This window comes from Atractosteus spatula, chromosome 11, assembly GCF_055471065.1.
Source record: "Atractosteus spatula isolate fAtrSpa1 chromosome 11, fAtrSpa1.hap1, whole genome shotgun sequence".
Lineage (NCBI taxonomy): Eukaryota > Metazoa > Chordata > Actinopteri > Semionotiformes > Lepisosteidae > Atractosteus > Atractosteus spatula.
This window is the reverse complement of record NC_142716.1, coordinates 50,258,438-50,283,722: the sequence shown is the minus strand read 5'-3', so window position 1 is coordinate 50,283,722 and position 25,285 is coordinate 50,258,438. Positions and strand designations below refer to the sequence as shown.

The following is a 25,285-nucleotide window of genomic DNA, read 5'->3' as shown; positions in this document are numbered from 1 at the left end:
CCGGGTGAGCTCTGTACCTCTATATATACCGCCGCCCGCGCAGCAGCGTCACGCAATTCTGCACAGTTCCTGGCCGGCTGATGACAGACAGGGATCGAAGCCAGAGCTCCCGGCTCACGAGAGAGCGATCTGTTGACAAGCAGGACAAAGTGTGTCCGTTTCGACTGCTGATCACGTGGCCGAACTGTGCTCTAGGGACATCAAGAAAACTGCCAACAAGAGGAGACCATTTGGACAGTGTAGCGCGTTTGGCTTTTAATAGCTAATTGAGGCAATTTAGCCAGTCCTTACTAGGACAAAGCCAAGGTATTGGCTTAGACAACACGACTATTAGTTTGTTCTAGACTCGCACAACCCCAGCCACGACTCTCACGTCCGAGTTAATGCAAGGAGACTACATTTGCGCATTGTTAAAGAAAAACAACACAACCACAGAGGTGGCATCAGGAGAACTATATATAAAGGGGGTTAAGGGCAATGGATTTTGCAGTACTGTACGAAACAATTTATTGCAAATTCATGAAGTTCTTAGAAAACAAATTAAACACACTTTATTAATAATACTTCTTTGAATTTGTTTTGCGGTTTTTAGGAATTCAGATCGCTTTCCACGCAGGAGGGGACCTGCTGAATCAGTCGTGAAGCGCAGCACCAGCGCGGGTGACACCCGGGACCCATCCGGAACCGCGCGGTCCAGCCCCCCGTCCTTAGGGATAGACTTCCAGAGCCCCTAAGAGGGGAGTTTTAGCAAACGGGGTGTTTATGAGCTGTGACTCGAGCAGTGTCCGTCTGTCCTGACGGTCTGGCGGCCGGGTACAACAACACAATGACTGTAATGGTTTGGGATAGCGCAGGAAAGCAAAGAGGCAGACACAGAAACCGGCTCAATAACAGCATTTGTAAAGAAGGTTTTGAAACTTGATTTGAAGGATTTCAGGGAAGGTGACTCTCCGATATCCTTAGGGATAGATTCCATTGCTGGGCATTGGGGCGTTTTCATCAGCAGTGTGTTTCAGCACATACATACTGTATGACACCATCCGCAAACAGAAACCCCCTGCAGGAGAAAACAGTAACCCTGAGCTGGAGAAGGTCTGGTTTAGTGTCCGTGTGATGTGCTGGACACAACATCCCCCTGAACCGCGACCCTGCCTCATATGTAACCGTGTTCCTCAGGGTTTACACGCTTATTCATCACAGCGCTAATCCCGGTTCCACGCGATTAGCGCTAATTACGACCACGCAAAAAAATGGTTATTTTTAGTCACTATAATTTATTCCTGGATATGCGTGGGCCGATAGCTGTGCGTAGTCTTTAATGTTTTATTTAAAGTTTGCAGTGTGTTGGAGTGCGAGCGAAGTGTATTATTTCAGGTGCTGGAGTAACATGACGTGAGTCATATTTCAGCAGCACACGGTGTTTCCCAGAGAACACAAACAGCGCCCGCTCGCGTGTGTCACTCACGATGTCGTACGTGTCAAACCCGAGTGCGCCGGGCCGGTCTCCGCCAGAGCGCAGCGGAGGGTTATCTGTCGGCAGAGAGAGAGTGTCCTCGCCTTTAACGCCCTCCCTCGAGTCAGGGCGCCTGCGGTTGCCATGGAGTCCAGGAGAGACGCCGGGAAAAGGAAATAAGTTTTTATGTCACAAGATAAAAGAGCGAAGAAACTGAAATAAACTGGAGGAAGGACTTTAGCCTAGCTGACAATTACAACGCGATAAACTGTGCACTGTAGTTTTATTTGTCCTGCGCCTGGCCACAGGGAAGACAGAACATCTGAGCGGAGAGAGGTGTCAGGAGTCGGGCTGTGTCTGCAAAGCCCTTCGAGTTATTTGCACAGTCCGCTTGTGAACCGTCGGCGTTGGGAGGCAGAGACAGCATGTCCAGCAACAGTAAGTCCCCGGGCCGGCCAGCGCGGAAGGAGGCGAGGCCCCGGACACCCCCAGGTAGGAGCGGACCGCCTGACCTCCGGCGGCTGACCTCTGACGTCTGACCCGGAGGAATTACATGACCCAAGGCTGTGTACCCCCTGTATAACCCGCCCGCACACCTATCTCTCTTTTGTAGACAACAGCGACTTGTCCTTCCTTTCGCTGCGTCGGGATAATCTATTCTGATCCCCTGGTCACCACACGGGCGTTTTCTACAGCTCTCCCTCTGTGGTCTTGAGCTGTCGGGCTGGGGTCTCGGTCGGACCTTGAGAGAGTCTGTGGAGGAGCAGCTCTGCTCCAGAGACCCCTCGGTGCTGGACCTTCATTAGCACCCTTGGAGCGGGATCAAAGGCGGTGCAATGCGCCCCGATCGCGCACAACCGGCTAGACAGGTTTAAGAATTACTGCGTGCAGTTGTATGAAAAAGCAATATTCACGGCCTCATTCCCGAAACGTACCCACTGCTACAGGCGTAAGAGGAAAGATTCTGCTAGAAACCGTTGGGATCCCTCGCAAGTGACAAATATTTCCCTCATCCCGAGTGCGAAAACGCGCAGCCGATGTCTCTGCCGTCCGCGCACAGGCGGGCAGATGCTCGGACCCGAGTTCAGAGGAATGGATGGTTTGTAAAAGTTTTTTTAAAAAAGTTGAGAGGGATGCCTGTGATCTGAGCCGACAGGCGTTACGAGTGCGCTGTTGTGAATCGTGATTCCTTTACTTTTAGCCCACGCACACACACACAGATTTTACATTCTTACAGCCACCGATTACATGAAGCTATAAATGTGACACCTCCTACATGGAACAATTGTAGCTGCCTTGGGCCGTCACTTATACGGATAAAACGTGGGAGCTGATAAATGTATATGGAGTGGATTGTTACTCCTGTGATGAGACAATCCATCACATCAGGAGGGAAAAACACGGTTAGACTTCTGAGTGATAATGTGTGACGTGTCCCTTCAAGAGTGGGCAGGAGACACTCGCTGTTTTCCATCTCTTTAAACTCAGTTTCAGGAGTGGCAGTTGCTGGCATGCCCTGTAATAGGACTGCTGGTTTTTGACAGAATTCAGTCTTAAAGACATTTCCCTAAGATTTTGTTTGTTTGCTCCAAAAAAACAAGCTTCTGATTTTCTATTTTACTTTATAAATCACACTCCTAACATGCAGAGACCATTAAAGGAAACGATCTGCAGGCTTCCAGCCTGGTTTGTTCTCTGAATAAAAGCTGGAAATTAGCCTTGAAACAGCAATGACTGCAGCACACAGGCCTCTGTGATTTGAAGGCTGAATGACAAGATAACATTGTGTGTGATTAGATAATTGTGCTTGTCAGCCGCAAGGTCAGCATGTAAAGTCCTTTTGCAGTGTTGTTGCAAGGTTGTGTTTTCTTTGGAGGACAATTATCCATCAATTGGCTACACCAACGAGCCAGAAGGCTTGCAAGGCGATGCTGCACCTCTCTGCTGATCTGCAGACAGGACACTGCACAGGTTGTGATGTCTTGGAGAGTAGTGCTGCTGTGGCAAGTGAACCCCATCACAGTGGGAGACTGTGTGGTTTGGTCGCTGTGTTCTTTTCCCTTGCACCAGGCTCTCTCACACACCTCTGTGTGGCAATCGTGAAGCCAGCATATTGTGCTGTGCAGAACAGGCTGCATGTGAAATAAAGATCAGGAACAGTAAGCCCCCATCCCTCTGCCTGGTTTCAAACCCAAGGCTACTGTGAATGGACAGACAATAGGCACTGTGTTGGTCACTGTCAGAAATCCTGTAAAGCCAATTTATCAAAAAGGGACTTAATGTACTTTGTAGCTGAAAGGTGCAGAAAAAGGTACACTGAAAGAAAAGTTATGTAGCCATGGAAACAATGGTCTGCCTCAGGAACTGAAACAAATCCCAGCATTGCATAACAGTGTTCAGAGTTTCACAAAACAAGCTGAGTAATTAATTCCCACTGTTAGAAATACCCAGGCATGGAACCTGCAGCATCTTCTTTTATCTTGGTGTGGTAGATCTCCCTAACCTGGTACTGTGGTGCACAGGATCTATACACAAACCCCCCCCGTTAGGAAGTATGGAACCAGTTCTGAGGCCAGACCAGCCCTCATACTCTAAGACTACCCAACCCTGACGTGGTCCCTAACCTGGTGGCCTTTCAGTTTCCCTGTCTTCTGAAATCTAAACTGCCCATTCAGTCTAATTCAATCCAGTTTTTGCCAGGAATGTATCTCAAATAAGTGATACCAGCTACTCTGACTGCTCTGATACAGCAGCAGTTTTTTATTTTAGATTCTTAACCTCATGATATTTTGGCTCATGACAAGACTGAATGTTTTAATCCTAATGTAATGTCTCACCCCTAAATTTTACAGGACTAATCCATTACAAGAGTAGATGACCCTTCCCACTATTGAGCTTTTTTATAGAGGAATCGGCTGTAGATTCCTCTCCTAACCTCATACAAATGTGGAAATGTACAAATATTCCAGATCCAGATCCAGTTGTGACACTCAGATACTGTATTTATGTCATCAGATGGCATTAGACCTGTGCAATTACTCTTATATTCTGACTTCTGTATGTCGAGTCAGCACCCAATATGGAGTCCACCATCTATATTCACCTCACTCAGACAGTCTAATTCTGTAGCCTGAAAGGATAATGTTGCCTGTTTAATGTTCTCTGTTATTCAGGGTGTGCGTCTGGCTGGTGCACACTTTATGTCTCTTAACCAGCAAGGAGGGTTTTCTATGAGTTTGTCTTGTTAAGATCCATTCGGAGCCCAGTAACCACGGGTGGTACCTCTGTGGCCCCAAACATAGGTAATCACTTCCTGGACAAAATGGAGAGGTGTTAGTAATTCGCGTTATGGAACGTTGGTGATATAGCATTCTTTCATAGAAAGGCAAAACTGGGCAAGCAGTTAGAGACCAATAAATCATACTTCCTTTAAGGTTATGGAAACAATGGTTAGAGCTGAATTAAGCAACCAGAGAAGAGTGACTAGATACAATGATGAGCTCAAGGGAATGTTCTGCTTTGACAAGCTGATAGAACATAATCTTTTACTCTCAAACAAAAAGACTGTGAGTATTTAAAATCCTTAAAGGCATTAGCAAGGTCAACCCAATAGACTTACGACATACATACTAATCACCTGTGTAATATGAATTGCATTTAAGAGTAAGAGGCTCTTTTTAACACAGAGGATTGTGGGAGTCTGGACAAAGCTTTCCAGCTAGTGTTGAGACCAATTTATTTCAAGAAGCATTGCACGAAATCCTCAGTTGGCTACTAAGAATTGAATTAAAGACCATATAGTATCATCTCATTTGTTATCTGATTTGTTATATTTTCAGTTTTTTCACCTTATAATTTTAAATTAGCAAGATGGAGTATTTCATCATGTTCTTCATAAGTCTTTTATACCACAGTCCTGACTACACCTTCCACTTTCCTTTGAATAAGACAGAAAACATTGTTTGCACATGCAAATCACTGTTTTTGTCTCATTCATTTTGTCTGTTTTTTTTAGAAAACAGATTTATCTCTTTGTTGTGTTTTTTTCTGGTATTTTAGAAAAGAAGCGCCTGAAAGCCTCAGAGGAGTTCACCCCTATCTCAGAGGAGCAGCCCCAGAGTCCCACTCTGAAGGGGGAGGACATACAAGCACTGGCCATTAAACTGGAGGAACTGGAGAAGGTGGGTGTAGAGGTCAGGGGCCACATTCAGAGAGGGGATGGGTGGACCCAGCCCACACAGCAGGAAGGCGGAGTCTGAGGCTCATTCAGGACAGCTCAGAAGAGGCAGATCTTCCAGGGCTGGAATGCATGTAAAAAAAAATTAACCCGCTGTTCTTCTCAGGCTTGGGAAAAAAAAACGGCAATATATTTAGACTCATAGTGCTTTTTATACGTGCTGCAGATATCATAAAAATCAATTATGTGGCATTCTAAAATAGGATTCAAGGTCATATCTTTTTTGTGCTAATTTCTCAAATCAATTCTAAAGCTAAAAATAGTCTCAGACATTTCAGTAGGAGCGGCTTTCAGCATACTCCAGGGAGAAGATTGCTCCACGTGGCTTGAGCAGTGCAGACTTGTGTTGAGCACCAGTACAGCAATGATGGACACATGTCCCTGTCTCTCTTCTCACCTGTCACTGGCTGTTGTACCCCTAGCTGCGGGTGCCCCAGCCGCCCAGGAACAGCCAGAAGGCCCCAGGTGTGACCCGGGTGCTGGTGCGAAAGAGCCGGCCTCTCGTGGAGCAGAGGAGGAGAGCTAAGGTGGCTGTGGCAAGACCTGTCCCCTTGGATGCCACAGTGCAGCTGCTGGACTACATGGGTATGACAGGCAGGGCTCCATACACTCCTTACGTACTGGTAGACTTTTATGTATTTTAGATCTATAGACTTTTATATATGAAGACGTTTGAGCAGGTAGCTGTGTCAGCAGGCATAGGCTACAGAGGAACAGGTTCATTCCATGCTGAAAGGTAAAGAAAAGACACAACATTTCAGCTGTGGGGCCTTCTTCAGGTGTCAATAATTTTATATGTAGTTCTTAACCTCTCAGCTCAGGAATGTGAATTATTTTAATGGTTATAAGCCTTCAAAGTAAGAGACATGAGCTGGACAGCTAGCACGGGTGAGACTCCTGGGTGTTGTAGTGTCTGACTCCGGACTGACTGCTAACCTGTGTTTCTGTAGGTCCTGGCGGGCCTCGCTTTGATGCCCAGGGAATGGTGCTGCCACACAGCATCCTGGGAAGCCTGGAGGATTTTAAGAGAGAGGTGGAGGCCAGAGGAGACACTGAGGTCAGTGAGTCCGTCCAGTCTAAACATGAGCTCATAATACCCTAGCATCAGTGTGCACACAACCACAGGGTTAAGGTAGGACAAGGGGGGCTTCGTAAGTACTCCCCGAGGAAGACTTACTGTAGATTGAGTCCCCTGACAACAGTCTAATGTTCAAAGTCTCTAAATGTATTCACTACAGATTGCCAGTGAGCAATCTGTTCACGTCATGGAATGAGAGTATTGAAGTGTGCATAGTGTCTTTTCACCTTTAAACGTGATAGTATATCAGAAAGATGCGGTTTCCCCTAAGATGTCACCTCTGAGGCGGATGGGTATGATGTTCGCGCACGTGTGTGTTCCAGCTGCTGAAGAGGGTGCCAGACTCCCTGGGGCCGTGCCCCCCAGCAGAGGCAGCGCTGACCAGTGGGCAGCACACCGGAGCCCCACCAGCAGGCCGGTCCAGTCCTCCCGCCCCCCAGACCCGGGCTCTTTGCCACTGGGAGCACCACATGGCCGAGCGCCACCGCCAGCAGGGCTTCATCTCCCGTGGGTGTAGCAGCCACAGCACCACCTGGCCGCCTGGCAGAGCCCACCAGACCCTACATACATGACTCAAGCAAAGCGAGGAATAACTGCCTCCGTGTGTTTAACACTACTGCTCTATGGAGCAGCGTGAAAGACACACCAGCCAGCTCGCTCAAGATGTGTAGATGTACTGTAAATCTGTTTAAATATTACACTCCAACAATACACAATACACACAACAATACAGCAATACACATGCAGCTCTTTTACATACATATGGCATTATAGAGTTTGCTACATGTGGTGCTGTATGAACAAGAAACATATATGCATTTTTTAAACAATTATTTAATTAAATTGTGAAAACTAAGCAAAGCAACCACACAAAGCACACAACAATACAGTAAGTAGAAGCTTAAAAGAAAGAAAGAAATCATATAAACTGTGAAGAGAAGAGAAGGTATCTGATCATAAAGCTACAGTTTTTTGCATTAGCAAAAAATTATCACCTTCTCCAACTACTGCAACAACCAGTGATTTATGGATGTCTCTGTCTTCACCCAGCCTCAAAAAATAGATTTTTAAATCACTGCAGTTAGTCCCTCTATGCCTGAAGGTTGATTGTTACTAATGAATCGTTACTGAGCAGTAGTTGAGGAGGGTCACATTCGGAGACATAACTGAAAGCACATTGGCTATATTCGCTCAAATGCGCTCTTTCACAGGACACACTGAAACATGTGGAGGATGTTGCTGGGAAAATGGAGAGCAATAGAAATGCTGCTGGAAAGTCTAGCAACATGAAGCCTGCAGGAATGCGTGGCCTCTTTGCTGTGTTGTAGGTCTCCTGCAGAGGCCTGTGCAGTGCCTGGTGATGAACCAGGCGGACGGATTCAGACAGACACAGGAACAGCGGGAGCTGATCAGCCGTGCCCTCCCTTCACTGCATCCCGGCCAGGTCGGACACAACTCTAGTCAAAAGTATTTAAAGGCTTGTGTTTGCAGTCTGGGGTGCTGGGTGAGAGCTGTGGTTCAATGTGAGAGTGTGCTGTGTTGACTGCAGGGGAACCGCGTGGGCAGTGAGTTCTGGAGCTTGCCGCAGCACATTGGGGATGAGATGAGTGGCATCACAATGACTCTGACGCAGACAGAGAGAGGGAATCCTCAGCCTGTTACTCATATCGGGCTGTCCTACCAGCTGCGCTTGGAGACAGGTGCGCGCACACAGCACCAGGAGAGAGAAAGTATTCACACCAGCTGAGAGGCAGCAGCGCTTACACAGTCCTCACAGAACCGCGAGATACTAACATATGCACACAGCATACAGCACTTCAACCTGCAAACTTTTAGAACTGAGTCATGTTGTATTAAGCATTGCAGTTTTACAAATGGGCAAAACTAAACCACTATCATGTTTTTGATAAATAAATAGTTTTAAACATCAATATCTTTAGTTTAACAATGTTTCAAATGGGGGATTTACAAAAATTGAAAATGTCAAGAAATTACCAAGCAGCCAAATCAATAAGAAAACACAAACGTAACCCCAATTTGTAAAGTTTTCTGACAAGAATGTACCCATACAGTTAGTATAATTAGAGGCACATTAGCTCTTTGTTCTCTGGCTGAGCTTTGGTGAAAAGAGTAATAATTCAGGCACACTGGATTAAACAAATATTTATTATTAGAACCAATCTACCTATTTTAAAAATGCACTTACAAACCAGTACAGGGATTCTTTACATAGGAATTTACATTTCCCGAAAAGCCACAAAATAGCAAGCTCTCTTAACAAGGTTCAAACACTTAGCTCCAATCTGGTCTTTCCGGGTGATCTGGAACAATTGGCTTCTATATCTTCCTCTTCCTGTACCCTCTCTGTTCACTCTCTATATCTGCCTGTGAGCTCTATACTGTCTATTTGAACTCTTGATCGACACTTAATCATTATCCAGAACTCAATTAACTAAGGTAAACCATGGTAAACATTAGGATTGCTTTGATCACAGAATCTGGGACAACTACATCTCAGCAAACACCCTCCTTGCTTTGAAGCTGGAAATGTTGACATTAGCCAGATGTTACCCATTGTGTCTGTATTCACGTCATAACATATTTTGAAATAATTTGTTGTTTCATATGAATTACTTAAGTATTGAAATATTGTTGCTAGTTTCTGTGTCTTTCATGGGATATTTCATGACTTTGTGTGGTTTTGCTCAGGCAATGTTCTCCCAGCTGATTCAGTCCAACATCACCGGGCCTGGGATCAGAGTCGGTACCTGCAGGAGCGGCGCCAGGAGTTGCGCGATGTCCTGCAGGAGCTGGATTTTAACCAGCCGGTATGCAACTCTACTTCATTCATCATTAATATCAATGTGTTTAGCAAAAGCTGCAGAAGCACTGTAGAATTAAATTTTTTAAAACTAGATGTTATATTAAAATTGTATAATGCACTAGTAAGGTACCTTTTAGAAAACTACAATTTTGTTCACCAGATTGTAGAAAATAAATTGCTGCTCTGGAATCATCAAGATAAGATACTTATCCAGGGCTTTCCATTGATACTTTCCAGCCTGTCCTACATTGACCAGCTGAAGGAGCAGTCATTAGTTCTTTTTTAGTCATGAACAGACATTATGAAGGTACAAGTATTTAAAATCTTCAAAGGCATTGACAAAGTCAAGCCAGTGGAATATTTAGAATGAACGTACACTAAAACCCAGAGATTGTGGAGAAAGTCGACCAGTCATGTTGATGAAACAAGTACTCTGGTTTCTTTTAAGAAATGGCTTGATGAGATCATTAGACCAGTTAGCTACTGATTGACTGATTTTTTTAGCTGAATGGCCTCCTCTAGTTTGCAATTTTTCCTGTTTCCTTATGTTCTTAAGTGCTGGGAATGTTCTGTACAGAACTATACATTGAGGCTAAACAGCATACACAGTGTTCTTGTTATTAAGTCTCTGTCAGCAGGACTGTGCAAAATCCTAAATAAGAAACCAAAAAAAGACTTTCAGTTTAATAAAACTCAAACCATGCCTAGACACGTCTTGCTGCATAGAGCTTACCAATGCCTCCATTAGATGGTGTGAGGTGTTCCTACTGCTCCCGAGCAGGCTGTGCCATGTGTGAGCTGACTACAGTGTGTCAGAGGCCTGCTCTCAACAGCTTGGGGATAATTTAAATCAATTAGCATGGTAAACTAACAGCTACTTTAGCTCCTTAGCAAACAATCATGTAATACAAAACAGCTTTCTGTGCTCTTTTTTATACCATCTATTTTAATTGTTTTTATTAACGTCTGTCATGCATTGACACAGATGTTCTAGCGAAGCATGTGAATCTCAATGTACTGTTCTATGTAATGTAGTTAGATGGATTAATTGGTAAAGAATATGGATCGATTGGAAGTGCCGCTCATAATGATTTTCTTTGTGATGCACGTTTACCTGTGCCATAACTCTTTCTAAGATAATTGTTGGCTCTATGGATAAGTAATTAGTAAATGATAAATCAATAAAAGGAGAGTGGGTGTGGGATGCCCATTCTCATCTTGCTCATGCGAGAAGTCTGCACTTTCCTCTCAGCCCAGCTCTACACAGAGATGGACCTGGTACTTGAAGTTGCTGTTGAATAGATAAGAAACAAGTGGTAATAATAAACATCTTTAGGTTTTCGCCACAGATTAGACAGCAAGTGGTGCTGTTTGGAATTTCCTTCATCTATATTTTACCACTTATTGAACAACCCCCTGATTGGTTACATTTCCGTAACCAATCAGGAAATATAACACCAAACAGGTTCATTTTCATTGTCCTTTTAATACAAACAAAGTTAATTCTGTAATTTTTTCTTTGTTCATTCTGGATATTTTACATGATAAGGAATATATATGATTCACATGAATAAGTACAGATTTTCAACTCATTGTTTTTTTTAAGTTTCTTTTATTTTTTTATTTTGTTTACTTTGTTGTTGTAAGCTGTGGCAGTTAAGGGACAAAAGTGTTTATTACCACTACTACCGCTACTGCTAATACTACTGATGCTACTACTGCCACAACTGCTAATACTACTACTGCTGGTACCACTGCTAATACCGCTACTGCTAATACTACTGCTAATACTACTGCTGCTAATACTACTGTTAATATTGCTACAGTTACTACTACCACTACTACTAATACTACTGCTGCTACCACTGTTAATACCACTACTGCTAATATTACTACAGTTACTACTACCACTACTACTAATACTACCACGACTATTACTGCTTCTGCTGCTACAACTGCTAATACTACTACCTCACACCCGAAGAAGGCTCCACAGCCAAAACATTGTGCTTCCTTTCTTCTCTTTTCAGCATGGAATAAAACTTAACTTGTTCCTACTACTACCACCATTGCCTATACTACTATTGCAGCAACTATGTTTTGAACTCCTGCTACAATAACACTTACTTCAGAGTGCTTGGTTGTTCTTGTCAATCTTCCGCTCTGCTTTCTCTCTCCCTTTCCCCATTCCCATACCTCTCTTCACTGTTTTCCTCTCTGTACACAGGAGATAGATGGGCTGGAGGTCACTGGGAAAGGGCATCCGTTCACCTCCATCAGCGCAGAGAGCTGCTCCCAGGAGGAGGACCGTGAGACCTGGGCTGACGAACAGGAAAACCAGTGAGCAGGATCCCTCTCAAAGGGTCGCTTATTCATTGTCTGTAACCTACACCTACAAGAACAATCTCTATCTCATGCATTGCATCTGACTAGTAACGCTGTAGGTGTTGAATTAGAAAGTAAGAGAGAAATTCAGAGTTGAGATGCAGATTCCTATTGTTCTTGTACTAGAGACCCCTTGGCTGACTACCCTGATGTGATGATGGAGGCCCTCCTGATCCCCTCTCTTCGATTCTGCGGCCAGCCTGCTCGCTGGATCAACAGCTCCTCCTCACACGAGGTACGGACAAGTTCAGCCAGCTCTTTCAGGAACTGCTCCTGAGTGACCACCAAGGACAGGCAGTATTGTTTAAAATAAGCATGATGTTAACGTGCAACTGTGTAGCCATTCATTGATCCTGTTTGGTACCGTAAGTTGTTATTGATAAGGTACTGTATTGCAAAGCTTATTTTTATTACTGAAATCATTTTTACAACTATATAGATGAATACAATATATACTATGCATACCTGGCAGCAAAGAGGCGCAGTGCTGCCTTGCAGTGAATGGGCCCTGGGTTCAATTCCAGACCTGCGGTGCTGTCTGCCTGGAGTTCACCCCTTGTTCACATGGGTTTCCTCTGGGTGCTCAGGCTTCCTCTCACAGTCCAAAAACATACTGGTAGGTTTATTGGCTTCAGGGAAAACTGATCCTCGGTGTGAGTGTGTGCGTGTCTGTGTGTCTGCCCTGTGATGGACTGGTGTCCTGTCCAGGGCATATCCTGCCCTGTGCCCGTTGCTTGCCAGGAAAGGTTCTGGTACCCTTGAGACCCTGAATTGGAATAAGTGGTTAGAAAATGGATGGATGTACTATGCATGGCTTAGGTTGACGCCCAATTAATTCATTGTGGTTTTAAATAGATACTTGTGGCATTGGTTTTTCGATGTTCAAGAGCATTACCATTGTCTAAGGCTTGTCTCAATATCCTAAGTAGTTTTATAACATTTCAACATTTCTTTTGAAGTTCTTATGTAAGTTTTTAAAGATCCATAAATTCTAACACTTTATTATCCCACATCTTCACAGTTGGTGTTGCTTCAGAATTCCACCATATAGTGGGAGAAACATTTCTTAGCCAAATAACTAACTATGACTAACACTTTCTGGGACCAATGCCAACACTGCAATAGCTCCAAAAACGAATAATGTTGGTGAGAGAATGAAAGGTGTACCAAGACCTTCAGGCAACTCAGTGTGCAGATTTCCAAATCTTTCCAAGATTTTGTTGCATTCCCTAAACATGGATGAAAGAATCCAGGTTGGAATTACATCTCTGGCTGGACAGACAAGGGAATATCCTAACCTATCCTACACCAAAGTTCACCATCAATTTTGTGACCCAAATCTTTCTGCCAAATAGTCCCTAAAAAATCAAATGAGGAGGTATCGCAACTGGACAGAATACAGTGGCACACAACAGGATTCAGAGACTTTCTATATATGGATCTTGCGGTTATTAGCAACCTTTTAATTCCGGATATCTGAAACTGAATTGCTTATTTTTTATAAGAATATTTTGAAAATGGTCTGTTCGAAGATATTTTAAAAACAGGTCATCCATTCAGGCCATATTCAGTTCCAAGTTCCACAATGGGTCTAGGTACATTTTCTTCAAAAAGTTAAGCAACCTTAACATTTGCAAAAACTCATCTCTCAGTCTGCTCCTTGAGGCCAACAATTGCAATAGCAGAATGAAGGTCTGGATTAAAGATCATAGAGTGGATATTGAGGGGATTCCATTAAACCCTGGAGTAATTTATAGTTAAAGACCTACAACTCTTGATGACTGGGAAGTTTTGAAGATGCCCTGTGTTCATTACGACCTGGAAGGGAGACTGGCCTGTGAGCAGAATGGTTCCACTGCTCTGATGCTTCTCATGTGGGTACAATTTGACGAATTTCTTAATAATAAAAGAATGTCCCAGTTCCATTGGAAGAGAAAAACATCGTCATAGTTGTTATACTGGTCCGAAAACCTTTGTCAGAGCCAAGTTAAGTCTTGCATGGAGAGAGGACCCCTCAGCCTGTTCCTGACAGGGGTGCTGTCTTTGTCCACTGTGTCTGCAGGGTGAGGTGGGCGTGGCAGCTCGGCTGACATTTGAAGCTGTGGCTGGGGACCAGGCTGTGTCCCACCTGGAGCTGAGCAACGATGGCAGCACTGCTGTCTACTACAGCTGGCAGCATCTCCCGCCGCCTCGCAGCTTCAGCCCAGCCCAGCCTGACAGAGGCAGTCAGCACTTTTACTTCAACACCAGTGAAGGTTGGCTGTATCACCCAGGAAATGCCACTCGCTGACAATGACACATATCACACAATATACTGCTTTAGTACGCACAGCACACCTGACAGATGCTGCTGTACACAATGTGTATCTGATTGCTTGCTGCTCTACACTTGCTGTACAGGTGTAGTCACATGGCATTTTCTACCATTCATCACTTAACAGATTTTTGATGAAGCAAAAATAAATTCCTAAGGTGAAGAAACACTTAAACACTTAACTTAAGAACTCTAAACATAATTTTGTAATATAACAATTCGGCTGTGGAAGGCTCTACAGTCGAAACGTTGTGTTTCCTTTCTTCTCTTTTCAGCATGGAATAAACCTTTACCTGTTCCTTTGCAGCCTCCGCATGGTGACACAGTACCCACCTGAAATAATTTTGTAATATGACAATGTGATGTTTTCCTTCTCTATTGTTTTGTGTTCTTAACAGCATGGTGCTCTATGTTTTATGAATAAGGCCTTAAAACACACACTTGAATTTTGGGTACATTGTCAGAACTAAAATTGGAAGAATAGAGGATATAAAATGTGTTACTACTCACTCAAAAGTCCAAAGTCTTGGACTCAACCCTGTTCCTTGAAGTCTCAGTCCTTCAGGTATTATAAATGTCTCCTGTCAGAGACTATGCGTTCATTTTAAACTTTAACTCATAAATTCAATAGTTGGTTGAATTAGTAAGTGCCTTGAAATTGGGGCAGAGTGGTTCAGGATTTGCGCCTGTGGCTGGAAGGTTGCCGGTTCAAATCCAGCAGCCGGCAGAGGAATCCTACTCTGTTGGGCCCCTGAGCAAGGCCCTTAACCCCAACTGCTCCAGGGGCGCTATACAATGGCTGGCCCTGCGCTCTGACCCCAGGCTCTCTCCCTGTCTGTGTGTCTCATGGAGAGCAAGCTGGGGTATGTGAAAAACTTGTGATCCTGGTCTAGGCAATATGCCCTTTTCTCAATCAGGGTCAACCGGTGATGTTCTTTATGTGACTCAGGGGTAATCCTGCCAGGGGACACTCAGCGGATCCTCTTCACTTTCAAGTCCGTGCGCCCAGGAATTTTCAGCGAGACATGGGCCCTGAAGACACACCCTGTTCTCCTCAGGGGCGCGGCCCTGCAGGTCACACTGAGGGGCATCGCCCTGCATGAGGACAAGACAGCTGAGGTCAGAGAGTCTCTGCAGGTAAGGGAGTACGAGAGGCACATGGGGTTCTGTAGCAAAGGGCTCTGACAACTGTCTGTGTGTGTGTGCAATGCCACATCACTAAAGGCCTGGAGCCTGTGTTACCTAAACCCCTCTGTGTGTCCCAGAGAGAGCTGGAGGCCCGAGAGGCAGAGACAGTGGCTAGGCAGATCCTGAACGAGCTTCTGCAGGGGGTGCGGACCCCTGATCGTCCCTGCTCTCCAGTGGAGACCTACATCACAGGGGAGGAGAGATTCTGCCAGCAGAACCCACAGGTACAGCACAAGCCTTATCCCTGTACGTGGAGAATGAACAGAGCGGGTCACAACTGTACTGGAGGACAGGGCTCCCCAATCAGCACTCTAGTGCGTTTTGGGCAGGTATGTTTTACTATCAATTCCAGCAGTGTGGATCATTGCAATATCCATTATCAACATCAGGACATGACTCCTGTTTTTAGGTTTTCAGTGGCCAAAGAGAACTGCAGTTTTACTGCGATTTCTACTTTTGCTGTAGAAATGTTTGTACAGTCTTACAAGTGCTGAAGTTTATTTGCTGTTCCAAAGTAATTTTAAAACTTTCCAGTCTTATTGAGTGACATGAACATTTTATATCTGGAAGGTAGTTTGTTATTAGCACATTAGGAGTCTTCTACAACTCTTATACACACAGCTCACCCTGTTGCAGATTGGTAGACTGTGTTTGAATGCAATGACTAGCACAAATATGATGTAAAGGAGCTGCTTAGTGCCCTATTGTACATCATGTCATGGGATTATTTAGTTGTTTTTATTATTCATTTCCTGAAGCTGCAGTATGTGCATGGGGCTGTGCAGAAGCTGAGGCATCTGTGGGAGCAGAGTGTGGGTGCAGAGAGCCTGCATGGTGGTGGCATGGAGAACCCCAAGGCATGCCAGGACTGGGACCTCTCCATCCCCCATTTTCGACAGGTCAGTCTGGGGTCTCCCCCTTCTCACTCCCTCACACAATACAAGCTAAACACTACAACAGCCATCTTACAAACACTGTAAGTCTCAATGACTGTTCCAGATTCCTGACAGAGTATAGTCACCCACTAGTATACTGTACTATAAATGCCCTCTGGTGCAGTTTCAAGAATACATATAGCAGCACACTACAGCTTTGCCTTTTGGGAGTGTGGCAGCAAGCCTGCCTTCTGTACCTGCACAGGAACCAGGTTTATTCCACTCTGAGAAAGAAAGATAGAAAAAACAAATGTGGAAGGTTAGAGTGAGAAGTCTTCGAGGAGCCTGTAGTAACAGCTGCCACTGGAGTCCTCTGTCAATCGTAATTAAACACACTGGGTGATGATTAGCTATGAAATGGCATAATTGGTGGCGTTTAATTCCACATTCTCACTTGGGGCACAATTAGTAGAATGTTTTGAAATGTAAAGAGCTCGCACTGGGTCAGCCTTCCAGAGCTGTTTGTTTGTTAAAAAGGGCGGCAAATCTGTGAAATATAAAACCTCTTGCGCTGTCTGTTGTCAACATCATGAGTTTTTAATGAATTTCAGATCCCATGAACCACATTAGTTAAACCGGTAATAAGTTTTATTCCAAACCTAGACAGCCTTAGCTTTCAGGTACAAAATATCTTAAAGTATGAGAGAATTAATACTACATTTACTTTTTGGGTGTTACAGAGATTTTAAAATTATTGTTAGTGTTATTATCCAGTATTTTAATGCTTAACCTAGAGAAAAACAAAGTTGTAGCTAAAAGAGATGCACTAGAGTATCATCTACTGTATTGCCATCATCAGGTTGTGTTTCTGTGGATATCCTCCTGCAGTCTCTACTGTCAATGCCAAAGGGAGAGGAGGAGGGCCAGCAAGAAGCAGCACTCTCCCAGCTCAACAGCCTGGTCCTGGAGCTCAGTCAGCCCCAGCCACACTCACAGCCCGACCTGCTTCACCTGATAGGGTCAGTGACAAGGAGGGGGGGTGAGACCAATGGTGTGACTGTAGGAGAGAGGCTCTAGGGAGTGTGAGGTAGAAGAACTGTGCAGCTTTTGATAATGCCCATTTCACCCAGCAAAGCTTTTCATCAGTCAGGTGTGTTAAAGTCATAGTTCAAGGCTATAGCTGTCACTGGGGAGAGACAGAGGGCCAGGTGCCCAGCCTGCATGTGTTAGTAGCTCTGTGTTGCTGTGTTGTTCCAGGCTGCAGCTGTGGCGGGAGGCAGCGGACGAGCTGGTCTGCCAGGCCACGCTGCTCAGGCAGGTGCTGGGCATGCCCGAGAGAGACACCTGGGGCGACCTGCTGCAGGACGAAGCCTGTGAGTTGCCCACCTGCCCTCAAGAATCTGTTGTGCAGAGCACTACCGCTGTGCTGGTCTGCAGAGGAGAGATGGGACGCATTACCTGGTGCAGAGACCTGATACTTTAAAACAAAAAATGTCGTTGTAGAGGTTAATGTAACTGAAAATATCAAATACAAAATTGAGAGACACAAATACATTCTATCAGCAAGTTTAGCCTTGTGGGTCTGAAAGGGCCCATTGCAGAAGGTTATGCAGGGGTATGATATGGAAACTCTGGGCAAAGAAGCATCGTTGCAAACGTCCAGGGTTTTCAGGGGTGCTGCAAAGCTCTTAATGGTTCAGGTGAAAGATTCCAGCTGATTAGCTGATCAGCGTACAAGCTCTGAGTGTCTTGAAGGAGCTCTCGCTCTCCCTAGCACTGTGTGGGAGAAAACCGAGCTGTTGTGTCAGGGCTGTGAGTGAGTCCTGATGGCACTCTGCCTTGCTGTCTCCAGATAATTTATTAAGCAACAATTTGTCTTTTAGTTTATATTCCATATTTTATTTTTTTCAGCAACTACTGTTTTGAACGTAAATGGATTTTGTTTTTTCCTATTCCGCACTCTCAGTGGACTCCAGCCGAGGGGGGAAAGGGAAGAAGGATGACAAAGCGGACAGGAGAGGAATGGTGTCCAAGGAGGAAAAGAAAGGAGGCAGCGGGAAAGAGAAGGAGGAGAAGAAAGGACCAGGGAAGCAGGCAGGGAAGGACAAGCCAGTAGAGGTGAGGCCTGGTTGCACTGACGTCAAGGAAACACCAGGGGGCAGTAGCCCGCAGCACAACAGCATCTCCTCAGAAGATGGTCATCTGTTATTTTTCTGTCATATCTACCTTTTTGGCATAATGCTCTTGCTGAGAAAGAGTTGCTGCTTTTTGATAGATGAAAATCACTGCATTTTGAGAATGATATTGCACTATGAACAAATACATTTACTTTCACACGGAACTAATACAGTGATCGATTGCCAAGAAGAGTCTGCAAGCTTGTGATTAATCCTACTTTACAGCAGGAGCAACCCCCCCCAGCCCCTCTTCCTTGTGCCCCTGTGCAGTGATGTCACTGCCTGGCCCTGCCATTCCCTTTGTGATGACATGACTGTCTTTGTTAGGGAGATCAACAAGGCTCATTGTGAAGGGCCTGTTTATTCCACATAAATAAACTATCAAATCAAAATAGTAACGCACGATGAATGCATACTTAGGAAATGTTTTCATACCATATAAATGCAAAATTGAAGGCTTAAAATTATTCATAACTGACTCATAGCTCTAGAATTTGCTCTGGCAGGTGGTGAGAGCGTGTTGACTGTGGCCTGTGTCTGTTTCTTCAGGACCGCCCTCCCAGTAAGAAAGGAAAGGGTCGAGATGACAGGAAGGCTGGGAAACCTGCGCTGGGATTCGGAAAGGAGCAGGTTTCCTCGGCAGAAAGCCTGGACAGTGTGCACCCGGAGTGTCAGCAGGAGCAGGTGGACCCTGTGCTGCAGGAGAAATACCTCCGGCAGCTCCATGGCCAGGTCAGGCTCCACACCTCCGAGCCCTTCGTCCTGGAAAACGGCTCTCAATAACATGCCTTCTGCACTAATATGACTGCTTTGAAAAGCTGCTCCCATGCCTTAGGATAACATAAATCAAATACACCTTAATATCATTTCTTTATAGTGAAAACTGTGAGTTCTGAGTTTTAGCTGATTATTTTAATGGTTCATGAGTTGCCTCTTGTGGCTTTGATGATGTAGTTAATGCATCAACGCCGCAGAGAGCATCCTTGGAACTCGTCAAGGTAAGTCTCCTGTTTGATCTTCATGATCTTTATAAGCAGGAAAGGAACTTAGTAAGAAGGCCTGCATAAGGAGCACCGCTGTGAGCTTGTTTAAGACTCTTCAGAAACGGTCCATCCACACTGCAACCCGCTGCTTGCCTGTAGTCACACAGCTTGTTGTTAGAAACGCAGTGAATTGCTGAGGGATTTGAGAGAGGTGGGCTGCCAATGCCTTCGCTCGGCAGCTCTACACTGATCGCAATGCAGCACCAGCCCTGAAGGCCGCGTATGAGTCAGGGCTCATAATTTATTACAGAGATCTGAAAGACTACTGTAAGCAAGACAGTGTGTGGGGTGGGCATCTATAGATTTTAAAGGGGTAGCTTCTTTCCATTATTGGTGCCTACGGCCTTTATCACTTTCCTGCACAGGTTGAAATCTGTGACGGTGTCCCAAGCCCAGGCAGTGTTCGAAGGCGTGACGCGAGGTCTGTTGTGGTGTTCAAAGACTTTTATGTAGAGAATTGCAAGTGTCACTTGAATCATCATGACGGACTCAATAACAGTGGAGTCACAGCAATGCACCTGTATTTTCACACCCATCCAGTAGTCAGTCAGCTGCACTGCATGTGGGGTGGGGCAGCCCTTACCCCTATTTCAAAACACACAATTAGTCAAAAGTGTTGTTTTAATTTGGTAAATAATAATTACTAACTCTTTTTACAAAGTATCTGAAATGCACATTTAGAGCCTACCCTGCACTGAAGTTCTGTTTGCATTTTGTGATGAGTTAAAAGGTTCAGTAAAACTGAGAGAGAAGAGAGAAGCATGTCAGCAACACAGATTCCCCTTTTAAAAATAACTCCTGAAGCTGCATCCTGTCCCAGAAACTCTGCTGGCTGACCTGCTTTTCCCAAGAATCTCTTGAGCATCTCTCTACTGTGTCACTGCAGTCAGCATTAACGCAGCCTCTTCCTCAGAGTCTAAAGGACCCCACTGTGCAGGCTCACAGATAATGGCGCAAGTGGAGAGTGAATGGTCACTGTACTCAGCGCCCAACATCTTTCAGAGAATTGTTGTATTTTTGGATTACCCAGCGGTGTTGAACTTTATTCTTTATTCGGAGAGTAATGTGATTCTCCTTCAAATGAAAATTTAAGGCCCTGCATAGAGTCCATGTTTTAAGCTGTGGGGGGCTGGTTTGCTAGCAGTCAGGGCATGCACTTCCTACTTCTTGATCTGGCCTTTATCATCTGCTGTCAAGTCTTGCAAAATTGTGCCAGAGTACATTCATAATCTGCACCTGTAAAATAAGACAAAAATTGGGCACCTGTTCTGTGCTCTCCGTCCTACTTCCAGAGGCTGTCTGCAACAGAGTACCATTCAGTATCTTCCATTGATGCTGAGCTCTGAACAGGCCTATTCTTTACTTGGGAACTTTATAGTGCTGAAATAAGCTTTTCTAGGGCCACGAGACCTATAAAAGAATAGTTTTCAAGATTAAAGAAGTAAAGCTAGACACCTGAAGAAGGCTCCACGGCCAAAATGTTGGGTTTTCTTTCTTCTCTTTTCAGCATGGAATAAACCTATTACTTGTTCCTTTGCAAGCTAGACTATGCATTAGTATGTAAAAACACTAACACAATATTTTGAACTTCAAGAGATAAGATCACTTTATTAGCCATTTACAATTTCTTGCATTAGGAATTCATCTTTTCACATACCCCAGCTTGCTCTCCATGAGACACAGACACACAGACAGGGAGAGAAGCTTGGGGTCAGAGCGCAGGGTCAGCCATTGTACAGCGCCACTGGAGCATTTGGGGTTAAGGGCCTTGCTCAGGGGCTCAACGAAGTAGGATTCCTCTGCCAGCTGCAGGATTTGAACTGGCAACCTTCCAGCCACAGGCGCAGGTCCTGAGCCACAGAGCCACCGCTCCACCCCATAGAGAGTAGCTGTCAGGAGTGGGAATAGGGAGCTTCCTTCAAGTAGGGAGCTGCGTCAGCATGCGCAGGCTGCAAAGGAACAAGTAAAGGTTTATTCCATGCTGAAAAGAGAAGAAAGGAAATATCTTTGGGTTGATATTTTTGTAGTTCTTTTACTTGATTCTGTGAAAGGTTGATTAGGACAAAAGGAATGTGTTTATGAGCCTTTGACACAAACCAGACCTTTGTTTGGCTTAATGTACATTGTACCAAAATATTTCACTGTAGATAAAATCCCATTGTACCTGACTGGCCGGTGAAACCCAAAGCATGTTGTGGCAGTACGGGGGGCGTGCCCAGTGTGGAGCACAGCCCTGGTAGAAGGGCGACGCCTCGGCTTTGTAGGCCCAGCTGTCCCAGCTTCCAGCTGACGAGCCCCAGCTGGGCGGGTCCTATAAAGGCACACTGGACACCCCCCGAGGGGACGAGCAGGGACACCCCCGGAAGGGGGGAGTTTGACAACGACAATCCCACCCGTCTAAGGTGTTCTTTTTCTCGTTGCCTGTCCCATCATGCACTTTCACTGGGGCAGGCACACACACACCTTTTTTACATACAAAGTTCTTGTTTTGTTCTTGCCTTACGCCCCCTGCTCACCAGACTGGACCCCGTGAAACAGGGTCAGCCCAGCCTGGTCCCCGCTGAGCGAGCGGTTCTGTTTCCCCAGACTGGACCGTGTTAAACAGGGTCAGCCCAGCCTGGTCCCCGCTGAGCGAGCGGTTCTGTTTCCCCAGACTGGACCCCGTGAAACAGGGTCAGTCCAGCCTGGTCCCCGCTGAGCGAGCGGTTCTGTTTCCCCAGACTGGACCGTGTTAAACAGGGTCAGTCCAGCCTGGTCCCCGCTGAGCAAGCGGTTCTTCTTTTTCCCAGGCTGGACCCTGTTAAATAGGGCACACTGTCTTTTTGCCTAATTGGGTATTTGTTCACTCTTTTTGTGTTATTTGTGGTCCCTGCTAACCTCACACCGGTGCTCAACTCCCCTCGCCCTGGGCGCCTCCCACTACCCCTTCATTATGAACTAAGGAAAGAAGGAAGAAGGTGCTATGGCTGAAATGTGTATTTACATTCTGCCTTTCTTCTTTTCAACATGGGATTAACCTCTATTCGTCCCTTTTTAAAAGAGGATCATATTGCACAGCCTGTGTGTGCAGTGTGCTCTTTCACAGCCCCCTCCTCTCCCTCCCAGGTCTATGGGCTGCTGGCTGCCATGGTGGAGTCTCTCTTTGATCTGTGTGAGGACGTGAAGAAAACCAAAGCACAGCTCTGATCCAGGAGTTAATCTGTGATCCCACCTTTCTGGGAAACTACTATCGCCATCGGCTATTGGAGGAAGCCCAGTACCTAATCACATATTGTTTGCAGCTAAACTGTATGTTTAATTAAAAATTCTCAACTTGTTTCATCGGGCTTCTGTTAGTTGCTCTATTCTCACATCAGCGATGCTCCCCCAGTGACCTGTTCTCTTTACAGGGCTGATGAGTTTGAGACACGAAGTCGGCGGGCGAGTATAGGGCCAGTGTGAGGAGCCGACTCTCAAACCTGTGCACTCAGGGACACCCTGTTATTGTTGTCTTCCAAATTACTGAGCAAGGATTCTGGATTTTCTTTCCACAGCTGGATCTGAGTTAAAAAAATAAAATAGATTTATACAAGCTAGAAACTAATCTAACAGCTACTGGATATCAGGGTTGTGAAGTTGTCCTGTCAGTGTGCTGTGCCCTGAGCATGGCGGTCTGCTGGCCTGACGCCAGCTCTGTGAGAGGCCACTCCTGACTTTTATTCACCTCTAACCACACTGTGATTCCCACCACTTGACACACATTGTCTTCCTAAGGACATCTGTAGTATGAATCTCATATCTGGAGTTTGAATGTACATTTTCCTAATTCTTTCATAAAATAGATGTTTAAATGGTTTATAAAAATGATGACTAATTTATAACACCATGTTGTATATCAGCCTGACTATAAACAATCTCACAGTTCTCTTAGTCCTTTTCTAGTTCGTGCTTGTGTGCACAGGCTTCTTTGTTTGGCAGTCAAGGAGCTTTGCCCTTTCCTCATACTAAAAGCATCATGAAAAGTTTATGAGCTGCAGTGAAGTGGTCACTGCCTTTCGGGAAGCTGTGTTTCTCAGCTGGGGTGGGGAGCTGGAAGCTGGCTCTTCTCTCACGCTGCTGTTCGTGTATCACAGTGTGGACCAGGCAGTGAGCTGCGGCTGCAGAGCTGTGAGGCACCTGTCTGTGAGCACCTGCCAGCCATCATCCAGACAGATGCCTTACTGTTTTGATTGAGCTTTCCCATTTTGTCCCATTGTTCCTCATCTTTATGTAACTGCATTTGTGTGTGCGTTGTGTCTTCTTGATGTTATTTGTGCTCGTTCACTGACAGCCTTCTTTGTCGGGGGTTCTTTCTTACTCGCCTGCATGGCTCCTGGCTGTTGTATTGTGAGTTCAGCAGAGCAGCAGGCCAGGGATGGTGCTCAGGTTTCTGTCACCACCAAAGGAGATGTTGCTAGGCTGGGCTCACCACTCACTACTGTCCAGGGCCCAGATGATGTGAATGGGTGGGAAACACTCATGTTGTGTTAACAAATCTATAAGGATAATAGAAAACCGATTCCAGCCATATAATGTGAATTACTTATTAGATTATTAGATCTACAGTATTAGATTATACTGTACAATATAATAATAAAATAATGGAGCAGACACAATCCGTTTCTGGCTGTATCTGCCTGTTTGTCCTTGAGCAATCAAGCAGGAACTGATGTGGATGTCATAGAAGGCTGATAATCACACAAGGGCATGAAAGTGTTTTTGCAACAGGAAAACAAGACAATTCTACTGTAAGTTTTGGTCTGCACGTGCTAGAGCCTCTTCTTCCTTCTCTGTTGGTAATGCAGCCCCCGTGACATCTTTACAGCCCTTTTCCAGCCAGCAGACGCCCTAACCACAGGGTAGCCTGGGCCAGGCCTGTTTTCACTACACACACCTAACCAGCTGTCATTCTGTCACACATGGAGAGCTGCACACAAGCACAACCTGCCTGTCAAGAATAACGTGCCTTGCTGGTCTCCAGCCCTCATACCTGCACTGCAATCACAAGACAGTAAAAGGTATGCCTTCCTGTTACAGCATTTGAACATAATGTCTAGGTTTATTTTCATCTATCTCATAGTGCCCTGAAACCATGTACATTTTACAGACTTAAGTTTTAGCATTCTGCATTTCGATTTAAGATTTTTTTAATTGCCTTCCACTTACTAGGCTGTTCAGTAAACTTAGATTGTTGGCAATGAGTATAGTTTTACATGTTAAATCTGTGAATAAGGTTTCTGATACAGTGTACCAGTGCTCATACCCCATTCTCCAACAGCTTTATAAATGACATGCCTGTCCCTGTTATTCTCCAGAAGCACTGATCAAAGGGAACACAGGGTAGTCATGCAAACTGCATTCTATCACAAAATGCTGTCAATTTTTAAGGTAAGCAATAATCTCTAGAACATAGGAACAAGTAAAGGTTCATTCCATGCTGAAAAGAGAAGAAAGAAAACACAACGTTTCGGCTGTGGAGTCTTCTTCGGATGTAACCACAGAAGACATCAGAAGTCAACTGAAGAAGGCTCCACAGACGAAATGTTGTGTTTCCTTTCTTCTCTTTTCAGCAGGGAATGAACCTGTACTTGTTCCTTTGCAGCCTGCACATGCTGATGCAGCCGCCTACTTGAACTATCTCTACAACATGCTTTCTCTATGAGCTGACAGTATTGAACCTCAGCATCCACATG

General features: G+C 45.1%; 1 protein-coding gene across 4 annotated transcripts; it reads left to right on the top strand.

The window, feature by feature from the left end:
• Nucleotides 1–1,599: 1,599 nt before the first annotated feature.
• mycbpap (mycbp associated protein) lies at nucleotides 1,600–22,900 on the top strand. 4 transcript variants are annotated; one of them, XM_088928274.1, is made up of 19 exons: nucleotides 1,600–1,945; nucleotides 5,513–5,634; nucleotides 6,113–6,275; nucleotides 6,641–6,747; nucleotides 7,092–7,275; nucleotides 8,097–8,212; nucleotides 8,318–8,468; nucleotides 9,478–9,596; nucleotides 11,820–11,932; nucleotides 12,104–12,212; nucleotides 14,040–14,232; nucleotides 15,241–15,428; nucleotides 15,557–15,703; nucleotides 16,238–16,378; nucleotides 17,243–17,373; nucleotides 17,612–17,727; nucleotides 18,321–18,472; nucleotides 19,081–19,263; nucleotides 22,680–22,900. In XM_088928274.1, the coding sequence occupies exons 1-19, from the start codon at nucleotides 1,879–1,881 to the stop codon at nucleotides 22,758–22,760; spliced, it is 2,583 nt and encodes an 860-aa protein (XP_088784400.1). In that variant the 5' UTR covers nucleotides 1,600–1,878; the 3' UTR covers nucleotides 22,761–22,900. The 4 variants fall into 4 exon arrangements, with proteins under 4 accessions (XP_088784400.1, XP_088784403.1, XP_088784402.1 ...); XM_088928277.1 differs by having other exon boundaries at nucleotides 1,678–1,891; XM_088928276.1 differs by lacking the exon at nucleotides 1,600–1,945 and adding an exon at nucleotides 2,005–2,552.
• The last annotated feature ends 2,385 nt before the right edge of the window (nucleotides 22,901–25,285 follow it).

Bases quoted from the DNA above. Each gene is read 5' to 3' on its own strand.
- mycbpap (XM_088928273.1), top strand. From the start codon at position 5,422: ATGCAAATCACTGTTTTTGTCTCATTCATTTTGTCTGTTTTTTTTAGA. The intron at 8,213-8,317 runs GTCGGACACAAC...TGTTGACTGCAG, and splicing joins CTTCACTGCATCCCGGCCAG to GGGAACCGCGTGGGCAGTGA. The intron at 9,597-11,819 runs GTATGCAACTCT...CTCTGTACACAG, and splicing joins AGCTGGATTTTAACCAGCCG to GAGATAGATGGGCTGGAGGT.